Source organism: Lithobates pipiens, unplaced genomic scaffold, assembly GCF_037356315.1.
Source record: "Lithobates pipiens isolate NorthernLeopardFrog02 unplaced genomic scaffold, aLitPip1_a1.2 Scaffold_13, whole genome shotgun sequence".
NCBI lineage: Eukaryota > Metazoa > Chordata > Amphibia > Anura > Ranidae > Lithobates > Lithobates pipiens.
Genome location: NW_027507718.1, coordinates 191,178,060 through 191,190,999, shown reverse-complemented (window position 1 = coordinate 191,190,999; position 12,940 = coordinate 191,178,060). Strand labels below are relative to the sequence as shown.

At 41.9% G+C, this 12,940-nt stretch overlaps 1 protein-coding gene across 4 annotated transcripts; it reads left to right on the top strand.

Annotated features, from left to right (window-relative positions):
- The first annotated feature begins 287 nt into the window (after positions 1–287).
- Positions 288–9,722, top strand: LOC143974532 (cold-inducible RNA-binding protein-like). 4 transcript variants are annotated; one of them, XR_013272241.1, is made up of 8 exons: positions 288–431; positions 808–918; positions 1,015–1,121; positions 1,458–1,581; positions 2,429–2,525; positions 2,622–2,686; positions 8,516–8,605; positions 9,647–9,722. XR_013272241.1 is itself a non-coding variant. In XM_077476035.1 (7 exons), exons 2-7 carry the CDS (start codon positions 816–818, stop codon positions 4,572–4,574), a joined length of 513 nt encoding a protein of 170 aa, XP_077332161.1. In that variant the 5' UTR covers positions 288–431; positions 808–815; the 3' UTR covers positions 4,575–5,421. The 4 variants fall into 4 exon arrangements, 2 of the variants coding, with proteins under 2 accessions (XP_077332161.1, XP_077332160.1); XR_013272240.1 differs by having other exon boundaries at positions 2,619–2,686; XM_077476035.1 differs by lacking the exons at positions 8,516–8,605; positions 9,647–9,722 and adding an exon at positions 4,558–5,421.
- The last annotated feature ends 3,218 nt before the right edge of the window (positions 9,723–12,940 follow it).

Genomic DNA, 12,940 nt, shown 5'->3' with positions numbered 1-12,940 from the left:
CCCTAGTGACCTATTTCTCTCGCCGCTCACGTCTAGCCAATCACACACACAGTACAATACGCTCTCCCGGAACGCCAATCATAGTGCAGTATATTCCCCTGCCCGAGCTACAGTGGCGGGGCTCTGTGCATATTCAATAGAGGGGGGGGGGTGATACCAATTAAATTCTATTGAGTAACGATATTAATTCAGTAAACGCCACATAATTATATAGAAATAATTACTTTCGCCACCCTGGTTTCTGCCGATACAATATGTAGAGAACAATGAGGCGAGCGAGGAGACGGAAGTAGATGGTACAGTCCGCCGTGGTGATGAATTATTCATAGAGTGGGCGAGGCTACATTGCTCTATATAAGGAGGAGCGCAGCACCCATTGCGCACTCTGCATTGCTGGTTTCTGTGTGATCGTTAAGCTGTACTTGGACAAGGTAATGTGTAATGGCGGGCGGCTTTGTTGGGGGGAAGATTATTATGTGGTTTCTGGCTGTGCTTATGTTTTATATAGTAACCAGTTTGGCGGTTACCGGTCACCTCCTAATGTGTTGTATGGTGGTAGTATGAGGCATCGTCTCTTTGTGTAGACGGGGAGTGGGGCGCCCGGAGGGAATGATTGCATTCTGAAGCCACGTTATTCTGGCTTCCTCTCCCTACCGCTTTCACAGGTTTTTTTTTTCCCGCCGGTTGTTACCGGGTGGTGACTGGAATGGGGGAGGGGTCATGCAGACGAGTGACGTAAGCTGTTCGGCGGCCATTTTGTGAACGAACACGTTGTAGTGACCGACCGGCGCCATTTTGTCTCCGCAGAACTCATCATGTCATCTGACGAAGGAAAGCTTTTTGTTGGAGGTCTGAGCTTTGATACCAATGAGCAGAGTCTGGAAGATGTATTCGGTAAATACGGAAACATCCAGGAAGGTGAGTTTGTACGAAGGTGTGACCGAGTCTTTGTTTCTCTTATCATTCACTGGCTGGGCTTCATGACGCCTTTTCTGTTTTTTTTTTTTTTCTCAGTGGTTGTGGTGAAGGATCGGGAGACCAAGAGATCGCGTGGCTTTGGTTTTGTCACATTCGAAAATGCTGAAGATGCGAAAGATGCTATGGCGGGAATGAATGGGAAAGTGAGTATTTGGCACTGTATAGATTTGTGCATGCTTTATGCTAGGTTCACATTGCTGCCAGCTGATTTTTGATCCGATTTTCAGTGCTGTTATGTAGTACAAATGCTATGTGTTTTGCCTTAAAGTAGGCTAAGATTTGTTTCCAAAATGCCACTATGTTGAGCCGCATTGATGAAAGTAGGAATCATTGAACTGATTTCCATAGTCTTACCTTACCTCTCATCAGAAATGGCACTAGTGTGAACTGAGCTTTAGTCACCCTGTTAAGCTGAAAGTCTTTATAAGTGCTTGTGAGTGTCTAATGCAAAATTATAAATATATTTTTTTTATTTTTAGACTGTGGATGGTCGTCAGATTCGGGTTGATCAGGCTGGGAAATCCTCCAACGACAGGAGAGGAGGTTACAGAGGTGGCTCTTCTGGAGGTGGAAGAGGGTTCTTCCGTGGAGGTAGAGGCCGTGGTATGTACAAAAGTAGTAATGGTTTGAGGCTTAGGAGTATGGAGTGTATCCCACCCCATCCCAGAATGCAATAGTTTGGGATGAACAAATTATATATTTGTTCGGCCCAGGAGGCTGAATAATTAAAGCACAATGAAGGGCTTGGGCGGAGCTGCTATACTAACAATGGAGGATTCCCCCCCCCCCCCCCATATCAGAACACAATAGCTTGGGGGGGTAGGGAATCTTCCATTGTTAGTATAGCAGCTCCGCCCAAGCCCTTCATTGTTTTTTATTATTCAGGCTGAACAAAAATATTGTGTATTAGACTGTCCATATAATGGTGGAATTCCCTGAACACATTTGTGTTAGTGTTTGGAATGTACTTTTTGCAGGTTTTTTTTTTTTTTTTTTATGTACTTTTATCTGAGAGGCTTTAAAGTGAATCGGACCTAAACTGATGCCTATAACTATGGTTCTGATTGAAGGGTTTCATATGGGGGAGCGTAGGTTGAACAATTGGCAGCGCTGTAATTTCTTTCTAAAATTAAATGGCTGCAGTGAGGCATTCTGTACAGATGTCTAGAACCCTGCCCAGAGATGCAACCCCCTGCTTGTGATTGACTCAAAGCGTGCCAGTAGCTGCGCGGCCCGCCCCCCTTTTCTTGTGTGAATTTTGGCATGCTTCTACCTGGGTTGGTAACACGATGCATAGAAGTAGCTCAGCATAACCTTTGCAACTGTACTTTTCACATATTTGTCTGGTTAATCAAATGGATTTAATGGGTTCTGTTTGCTTAACTGCAGTGACAATATGGGAAAGTTGTCTCTTTTGCTAAGTGATGTTTTATTTATTTTTTGGTTAAAGGTGGTGGAGGTGGTGGATATGGTGGAAGCAGCCGGTTTGATTCCAACCGAAGTGGAGGAGGAGGCTATGGTGGTGGATCCCGGGATTATTATGGCAGGTAAGATCCCTTGCTTGGAATAATTTTACAAGCTTTTATTCCTTAAATGCTCTGATTTTGACTTTAATATAATAATTTTTTTTATTATTTTAGTAGCAGGAGTCAAGGTTATGGTGATCGCTCAGGCGGAAGCTCCTACAGAGACAGTTATGACAGCTATGGTAAGTCATGATGGGTGTGATTTGTGAGGATTTTGGGGGCTTAATTCTACTCTGGTATCTGGAAGGGCTTGCTTATCCTCAGCTAAACAAAAGCATATAAATGCTTTGTCAAGGTTTAACACCCTTCCTGACCAGCATACGTGTTTGTGTGTGTGTGTGTGTGTGCGCGTATATATACGGCCTTGTTGTAAGCCCTTATGAGGGTCATGGCTGCAGCTTTCAGCCATGATCCTTGTTATGAAAATGTGGCTGTTGGTGGGCTTTCCAAGCAGTTCTATAGCCTGCTGTTCATACTTGGGCTCTCTGTTGCAATCAGGGGGTCCAAGATGCTGCATTCTGTGTGGTCGTGAGTACAGAGGGAAAGGTAAATCCGTTTTTTCACCTGAATGTGTATTAATCACTTCAGTTTCACCAGCTAGGCAAGCATCTGAGCAAAGAGATGAGGTCTAGCAGACCCCACATTGCTCCATAAAGACTACAAGTTGCTGCCCCAGCTTTCACAAGGGATATTCATCCCTTGTGCTAGCAATACAAAGTTTAATTCCCCCCCCCCCCCCTGTGCACATGCATGAATGTGCAGTTAGGTCTGCATGCATATATAAATGGCGATTGCACCACATGTGAGGTATCGCTGCAAACATCAGAACAATTCTAGTGCAGACCTCCTGTAACTTTAAACTGGTAACCTATAAAGCAGGGATATTGAATTTAAAATTTTGTAGAGGGTTGATCAGTAAATTTCTTCCTTTTACATCACAGCCAACTTTTCACAATCCTTGTATCAGTCAACTCCTGTAGTGTTTAGTATCATCTCTGCGCCTTTAAATCACCCCCTCCGATAGTCCTTTCAGCCCCCTTACATTCTGTCACCCCCCCCCCGCTCTGATGGGTACAGAGCAAGAGGCACAGTAACCATGCATGGAGGTTTGAAGCAAGAGCTGCTGAAGTTGACTTCAGATTAGTAAATGGCAGATTAATGAGTTGATGGTTTGCTAGGACTCCGTTAAGTACATTTTGACTTGTTTGCAGTTTATTTCAGGCAGCTCCTGCCCTCCATGCAGTGCTACTGTGCCGCAGCAGGGTTAAGGGACAGAACTGGCTCCTAAATGGTGCATCTGGATGGGACAGTGACTTGGTCTGCCATTTAATGATGCCTGCTATAAAGGCTTTTACAACATTGCCTATAGATAATTTAAAGTCCAGGCAAAAAAACTAACTAAACCTAATCCATCTAAATCAAAAATCATTACTTGCCTATTCTGCAGCCAGGTCCAGTTTCCAGCAGCAAAAGCTGTGTGCAGGAGAGGCCCAATAGTGGCTGTGAAGTGACTTCACCCATAGACTTGCTATGGGGCTTCTGTTGGCCGCCTCCTGCACCTGCCTCCATGCTGATGCTGGGACTAATTCTACTGCACAATAGGCAAGTGTAGCTTGTGATTTATTATTTTTTTTACAGGGTTGGATTAGGTTTACAATGTGGCAAATGAGGTTTAGTGTTAGATTTTGCCTGAACTTCCACTTAATGTACTGTAGTTTGTCCCCATTCCATGGGCATGCACCATTTTAGAGCCCTGTTGGGTATCTAGTTGTCTAGTTACTTTGATTTGGGGTGGTGTGTTTATTTTTTTATCATGACAAAATGCTGCAACCAATTCTCCCAGGCTTTTGATTTCAGAAAGTATATAGGGTTTGTTTTTTAAGCACGTGCAGTAGGGTTTATTCCTTTCATGTATGAGGTGACAAAAATTGACCCAGTAGTTTAACAGCTCTACAAGCACTATTTGCAGTGGGTTGGGCTTAGTGTAGGGGTAAAATGCTGGGATCTGACGTCTTCAAGTGTCTTTACAACTGTGCCTGCTTCTTGTCCTCAGCCTCACACAACGAGTAAAATACCTTCCTGACTCAAGATCGTCCTTCCAATGGCTATTTATAAAGATTTTTGGAGCTTCGCTGAATCAATATGTACCATTTTGTTCTATTTGTCTTCACTTTCTATAAACATATTTGATAACTGCCTCAAACTGTGAAACAGCTGTCCTATCTGCTTTTAATTTTTTTTTTATTATTATTTTGGCCCTGTTTTTATGTTTGTAGTGACAGGAACTTTTCTTGTCATTTTGCTGTTTCCTTGAGGCTCATTCCATAAGTTTCCCTTAAGTTATGTGGAGTGCATTGGAGAGGATCCATTCCATCAGCAACATATTCTAGTTGATGGTGCTTCTTGAGGCATTAGTTTGCTGTTGGACTTGATCTTTGCTGCAACATGGGCTTTTTTGAGTTTCCTGTTGCTGTACATACTGCAGGGGTTTATGGGCCCCAAATGCTTATAATTTTTTTTATTACCCTGAGGACACATTCCTTTAGTGTAACAAGGTAACTCAGAGCCAGGGTGCGCTGTAAATAATGGCTTAAAATCCTTGATATACCTAAAGAGAACCTCCTTCCCAATCTCTCCAGTAACATTTGCTTAGAAGTTTGAAACCATTTGTTTATACTGGTTTGTTTGTTTTTTTTTGCCCAAAATTGTATCAGTGGTTATAAATTTCCTGTACTTTGGCTTAACAAAGCCCATTATCTCCATCTGTCCAGTAACACTTGCAAAAAGTTCGTGAAACAATTTGTTCATATTTGTCAATTTTTTTACTGGAAGAAATTTGTATCAAGTGGTTATGAATTTCTTGTACTCTTCATTTTTGGCTTCACGAAGCCTATTAAAAGACCATCTGAAATAAAAAGTGCTTCTGGCATTTACCTTCTGCACAACATGGATGTGACACAAGATATGTTAAAGGGTGATTTTATTTTTTTTGCCTTGGAAAATTTTGCTCAGCTTTTATAGCAATCTCATTTTTGCCTGGAAAGTGTGAATTTTACTTTGCTTAAAATATTCACAATACAACTGAAAAGCTTATTTAGAAACACTGAGCAAAGTATCAAGACACTGCCACATTTGGCAAGTGTTATGATTTATAATGTATGCCGGTGACATTGCTTAACTAAAATGTATGTAGTATACAATGCCACCAGTTGTATTGGCTACCAAAGGCCTGTTTCAGTTAATCTGAACATGTCTGTAAATTACAAGAACATTTGCGGTGCCTAAAGACCTGTTAATCTACAAATGACATTTGGTACAGAAACCAGTATACACCGGTACTCCATAAAAAATGCAAAAGAGAACACTTGCCTAATAGGGGAGGGGGGGGGGGTTAATGGGTAACAGTTTCCTTTTTTGCTGTCTCTAATGAACCCTAGTGTTCTCATTTCATTGTACAATTTTTTTTTTTTTTTTAATTTTTTTTTGTATTCCACACCAAGGCATTTTCAGATAGTAGTATTAGTGATCTAGCTTTTCATGTACAGTATTAGATGGTAAAATACTGTTGCCTTCTGAGAATCCTCCTAAAGTACAGAAGCTGCAGTTTCCTTGGAGAAGTCCAGTGTTGTGCATCCTGTGGAGCCTGTCGAAAGCTGCTCATGGCTAGTTCATTTGCGGAATTAGTTCGGTAATATGAGGTAACTCTTTGCTCATGTCCTCATACCTCTTCCTCAAGCTCATGTTGTGCCTGTGATTTCTTTGCCTCCTTCACACAAATTCTAGGTTTACATGCTAGTGTTACTGTGCAGTTAAATGCTTTCCCTCCACTGGGAACCATAATGCAGTATTGTCAATTAATTGCACCACCTCCAGTCTTAAAGCCTAACCAATTTGCGATGCCTTTGTTTGGACCAAGCTCGTCCAAACAAACTGCTGTATGAACTGTACGTAGAGTTGGCTACAAAGTATACAGAGCTATGTTCTGGCAACAGGATGGAGAATTTCCATTCAGGAACAGAATTGAGTTCATTGCTCAGTCATTCAGAGGAAACTTGTACAAGGCTGCTGTATAGGGGGCAGCCAGATGACTTTATGCTCTCCACCTTGCAAGCATTGTGTATTCATAAATGTTTCCTCTGGCTGAGCAGCACTCAAAGTTTATTTTGCTCCATAGACATGTCTTATTGCCTCATATCAGGCTGTATTAACATAGAACTATAGGTAAAATGTTATTTTCGTCTTGGATATAGCAAGGAACAGTCATAACTGGTCAAATTTTTTATTTTTGCCCTGTGTCCCATTACCATAAATGTTCCTTCCGTTTCTGTCCCATAGCCAAACGGGGGGGGGGGGGGGGGTAGTGTGACTTGAATGGAACATTCCCCCTTTTCTGGGGACAACCCAATATTTGGTTGTCACTCATTGTTGGTAAACGGGACAGGGGGCGAGTCTCGGGTACTTATAGCAATAAAAACCTAATGGGTGTTCTAATCCCTCTTCGCTATATCCAAAACTATAAAATGGTTTTGCCTTTACTTTAGGCTGCTATGTACAGTTCATACTTTGCTGACCAGAAAGCACACTTGTTAAAGGGAATGGTTCATTTTGGACCAGCTTGGTCCAAACAAATCATGTGTCAAACCTGGAGTTGGGCTTTGTTACTAAACCCACAACATTAAATTCAGTCTGTATATGCAGTAAAGCATGCTGGTTATACTCCCTGTGGAACCTAAGGGGTTAATCTCTGCATTGTGCAAAAAGGCTGTTTGATCCTGTCCTCTGATCCTCCCCTTCCTAATCAATCTGATTAGAACAGCCTTGGGGGCAGTATGCTCAGTTTGGTGTGTATTGCTAGAGTTTTTTCTTTTCATTGGGAGAGTGGTCCTGTGCCGATCACATGCAATCGGTGCTGTCCAGATGGTCAGGGATCATGCAGCCTCATGGGACAGAGTATAATGAATTCACCCAAGCTTTAACTAGTGCTCAGCTGGACACTGATAGAAGTCCTGACTGCTGATGAGAAAGTTAATTGGCAGTTTATTTTTACCAAAATCATGTGGGAGACCAGATATAGTGAATGCAGGCTCCTGGGTTTAGTAACACTTTAGGCTGGGTTCACACTACTGCACAGCGGCTCACAGTAGGGGTCTAGTGCATCTGCAGTTTTTAATGTGCATTTTTGGCTGAATTCGGACCAGAAAACTCACAGGATTCCTGTGCAAGTTTCCCCGGAGATCTGTGAACTGGTGCCAGAGAGCTGGTCACAATCTCCTGACGTGAGTTGGATGTGGATTTCTCTGCATCCAACTCACAATAGTGTAAACCCAGCCTTAAGTTTTTTTTTTTTTTTTTTTTTTTTTTTTTTTTTAAAGATCCTTTAGCAGTGGTCTGTATAGCTGGTTTAATGTAAAGTGATGGAATATACCCGTCTGCTTGCATGACTTGAAAAATAATTTAATGACCAAGTGGGTCTTTAAACCCTTCTAACAGCTCTAATTGGTGTGCATGGACATACCTGATTTTTATGGCAAATAGGGCTTGAAAGTGCTTTTCCATCAAACAAAATTGTTACCTAGATTTAAGTGGAACATTGGAGACCTGTAAAATGCATAACTCGGATACTTATTTGAACTGGTCTTTTGAAGAGGAATTCTTTCCACCCTTGCAACTGACCTTTCCAACCACGCTGCAGTGCCAGGAAGATCAGTTCATACTCTCCTCCCTGCTCACTGTACAGAGGTGCTGATTCATTGTGCAATCTGTAAAGCTCAACTAGGAAGTAGGATTGCCTCCTTGCTGTGCAGCATGGTAGGACTATGATCACAAATTTGATAAAACAAACTTGCAAATCTGGGCTAGTAAAAATGTCAGAATCTCTCACTATCTGGCGTTCTTTAATCCATTTGAGTAAAATTTATTTTTTTATAAAGGGCAAAGCCTAACATATTTTTAATTTAAATGTCTGGCTCTTTTACAATCAATTTTAACGTTTAGTTTTTCTTTTGTTTTAGGTTAATATCTGTTGGATCATACGTGTGACTACATGATGTATGACTGAATGAAATTGTCTGCGATGCTGGTCATCAGAAACTTGGTGGCAGGTCGGTGTATTTTAAACGTGGGTTTTTAATTGGGGGGGTGAAATCTAACAAAATGCAGCACTTGACAGTTTGTAGGGAGTAGGAGGTATTGAGTGATTCAGATTTAAGAGTTTGGGTCAATTTCAGTCAGAAGGTCTTGGCTAATGCTATTACAGCAGGGGTCTCAAACTGGCAGCCCTCCGGCTGTTAGAAAAAAGTCCCATCATGCCTCTGCCTGTGGGCATAGCGCTTGTACCTGTCAGCCTCATAATACTTGTGGTTTCACACCAGCTGGAGGGCCAGCAAGTTTGAGACGCCTGCATTAACCACTTCAGCCCCAGAAGGATTTGCGCACTTTTTGCAATATGACGCTGCATTGCTTTAACTGACAATTGTAGTCATGCAGCATTGCACCCAAACAAAATTTGTTACCCCCCCCCATAGAGCTTTCTTTTGGTGGTATTTGATTATCTCTGCGGTTTATTTTGTGCTATAAACAAAGCCACCATTACATTTTTATTTTTCCACTAGTGCCACCTGGTTAACCCCTTCATTGCCAGTCAAATTTACACAGTAATTCATTTTTAATTGCACTGATCGCAGTATAAATGTGGTCCCAATGTGTCTGATCTGTCCTCCATAATCTTGCAGTCATGATAAAAATCGCTGATCTCCATTACTAATGATGCCAAACTATCCCCTATTTTGTAAATGCTTTTAATGCTATAACTTTTGTGCAAACCAAATTTTATTTTGATTTTTTGATTTTTTTCAAAATGGTCGCTAATTTGTTTAGTTCAAAAAATAAACCATAAAGGTGCTCAAATACCACCAAAAAGGGTGTCAATTTTGTTTGGGAGCCACGTCGCACAATTGTCAAAGCAGTGCAAAAGGTGCTATGGTCTGGGGCTTAAGGGGTTAAAAAAAAACCTGTCGACATTGTGAACCCAGGGGTAGATGCTGGTACTAAGTATTGAGTAGCTGTATTTCACGTTTCAAGATTTGGGTGGGAAGATCTGTTGTATGAGAAATATTTAAACTTGTTTGTCTTTCTTTTTGCAGCTGGTCTTGCTATTGGAAGCGTGTGGTGATTCTTTTACCTGACAATTTTTACAATAAACACTGTTTGAAATCTCTGGTTTATGGTCTTGTAGTCAATACACTATTCAAATGTACTTTAATGCATATTTTTACTTTGTAGTATGTGTGTGGTATATGTATGTAAACCCTGATGGATTTACTTCCTCTTTTCATTCCTTGCACAGGTAAAGCATAATGGATTACTGTGCATCACATAGTAGTCCATTCTGTGTTACTTAACCTGATACAGGAGCCAGCAAAGTCACCGCTGTCCCCTGTAGTCCGGCGCATCCATCTTCACGGTGGGTCTTGCTGCTCAGCCACTGTCATTCAGGTGAGCTGCCACTTAGCCACGACTCGTGGCATATCGCCGGTCTTTCGGCAAATATCTCCTAAACCGTGTAGGTTTAGGAGATATTTCTTGGACCTACAGGTAAGCCTTAATCTAGGTTTAACTGTAGGTCAAAAGTTGGTTGTAAAGTGGTTGTAAACCCTTAACTCTTCCTCTGGAAATGCTTGCAGCCTATGGCATCTTTTCCTAACAGTGTCCCAAATAGGTTAAACGACAAACTATTTTCCTCTCAGCATACAACAGATGGCAAGTTAGGATAGGCAGTGTTCAAATCTAGTTTATAACCAAGATTTGCTAGCATAGGACAAATGGGGTAAATTATGGTAACAGCTCACTCAAACCAAGCAAAATATTTGAACAAAACTGCTTACAATCTTGCTTTTCTGAGAACCTATAACTTAAACCCCTTGCCGCAAAGTGTATGCAGATGTGCGTACTCCAGCTTTCGGGGGGTTATACCAGGATGATGCCCGCAGCTGCAGGCATCATCCCGGTTCGGTTTTTAGAGCCGGCAACCGGCTTTCCAGTGATAACCAATGCTGCTAAAAGCCGCTTAGCTGTCCTACCGGAGGAGCGGAAGGGGACACCTGCTGATCTTACTGGGTCTCCCGTACCACCAGGAGCCTCTATCAACAATCCACTGCTTCTGACAGCTAGGGACAGACTGGGATGAAGTCGGAAGCGGCTTAATTCCAGTCTAATTGTAAACGCGGAAGCGACCTCATGACATCACTTCCTATTTACTTGGCTGCCAATGGTGCCAGTTTAAAAAAAAAATATATATTCTCAATACTTTGATATGCAAAGGAGGGATTAGAGGTCTTTTTAGACACCACCACCCTCCCCCCCCCCCCCCCCCCCCCCCGATCCCTTCATAAAAGGGTAGCTGTCGCCACCTTACTGTCACAAGGGATGTTTACATTCCTTGTGACAGCAATAAGTGATCCTTTAAAAAAAAAAAAAAATGTAAATTTTTTTTTTTTTTTTTAAGCGCAGCTGTGAGCTCACGCAGCAAAGGCAACGCATACAGAAGTTGCACCCGCATATGTAAACTGTGCTCAAATCACACGTGAGGTATCGCTGCAATCGTCTGGGAGCGAGAGCAATGATTCTAGCACTAGACCTCTACCTCTAACCTGGTAACCGTAAAAAAAATTTTAAGTGTCTCCTATGGAGATATTTAGGTACTGTAGTTTATAATTGCATGCACTTGTGGAATGATGACAAAGTGACATGTTTGGTATCTATTTACTTGGCATAACAGCTTTCACAATATACAAAAAAATTGGGCTAACTTTACTGTCATAATTCATGAAAGTCTCTTCCCAAAAAGTTGCATTTAAAATACTGTGTGACAGAAAATATTGCAACAATCGCCATTTTATTCTCTAGATCAGGGATATGCAATTAAGGGACCTCCATCTGCTGCAGAACTTCAATTCCCATGAGGTATAGCAAGACTGACAGCCACAAGCATGACAGGCAGAGGCATGATGGGACTTGTAGTTTTGCAACAGCTGGAGGTCTGCTAATGGCATATCCCTGCTCTAGATTCTTGTGTTATTAAAGCAAAGCTTTGTGCAAAAATTCCCCATTAGTACACCCTCATACACTAAATGTTTAATACATTTGTGAATTTTTTTTTTTACCATTGAATAGAAAAATAAAACGGATTTTTAAGGAACTTTGCTCTCTAATGCAAAAGATTACAGCCTCTGCGGTTCAGTATTAGAAATATTCCTCCTCAAGCTTTGAGATCTTACCAACGGCATTCAGTTCGTGTAGGGTATATGAGATCACATCCCTAGCCACAACACAAATAGCCAGGACATGCTGCTTTACATCGCCATGAGGAAAGGACAAATGTGCAGCGCTGACTTACTAATAACACAGTGGTGGAACCCTCAAATGTATGCAAATCTCATTAAGTGTTTGTAAACCCTTACAAACCACTTTGACCTACAGGTAAGCCTTACCTGTAGGTCCAAGAAATATCTCCCAAACCTATACAGTTTAGGAGATATTTGCCCGAAGACGGTCACCTCTATCTACGGCGCACTGAGCGAGGCATTGTCAATGCCGCGAGTCTCGGCTCCCGTGCGCATGCGCGGGAGTGACGTCATCGCTGCTCAGGACTACAGGGGACAGCTGTGACTTCGCTGGCTCCTGTGTCGGGTAAGTGACACATAATGGACTACTATGTGATGTATAGTAGTCCATTATGCTTTGCCTTTACAGGGAATGAAAGAGGAAGCAAACTCATTAGGGTTTTTCTTCCTCTTTAATATTACCACAATGCCGGTCTGATAATATAATATACATCAAACTGAAAAGACAAGATGAAACTGTAGTGATGGTGGAACCCCCTCCTTACAAATATTTGTCAGTGGACTGGATCACACACAGCGGGTATCTCCCACTGTGACACAACTGGTATATGAAATGCTAGCTGCTGTTAAAGTCCTGGATCAGCTCCTACAATAGACAGTGCAATGCTTATCTAGGAGGCAGGACTTGTGCCACAGCTGGTATATGGAATGCTAGCTGCTGTCAAACAAGAGATCTCCCACTCTGGTCTGGCCAGTGTTCTATCAAAATGGCCAGTTTGTCAAGAGCTCCAATTATGACACTGCCAGTTCCATCCGTCAGTAATCGGAGCCTTCGATGAATTGCTGTTTTGACACAACCATATACTCGGGTACACGTTATTGTTCTGCTCTGATATTAACTGGCAGTGACAACTTTTTTTTCCTTGTTACCCACTGTTGTGTCAAAACAGCAGTCTTTGTAGACCGGAGTGTACATGCTTGCCAGTGTGTCAAAGTGGCAAGTCATCAATCTCCAACTGACTGTTTTGCAGTAACAGTGATGTAGCTGGAGATCTTGATGAATTGGCTATTTTCACAGAACACTGGCAATCATCA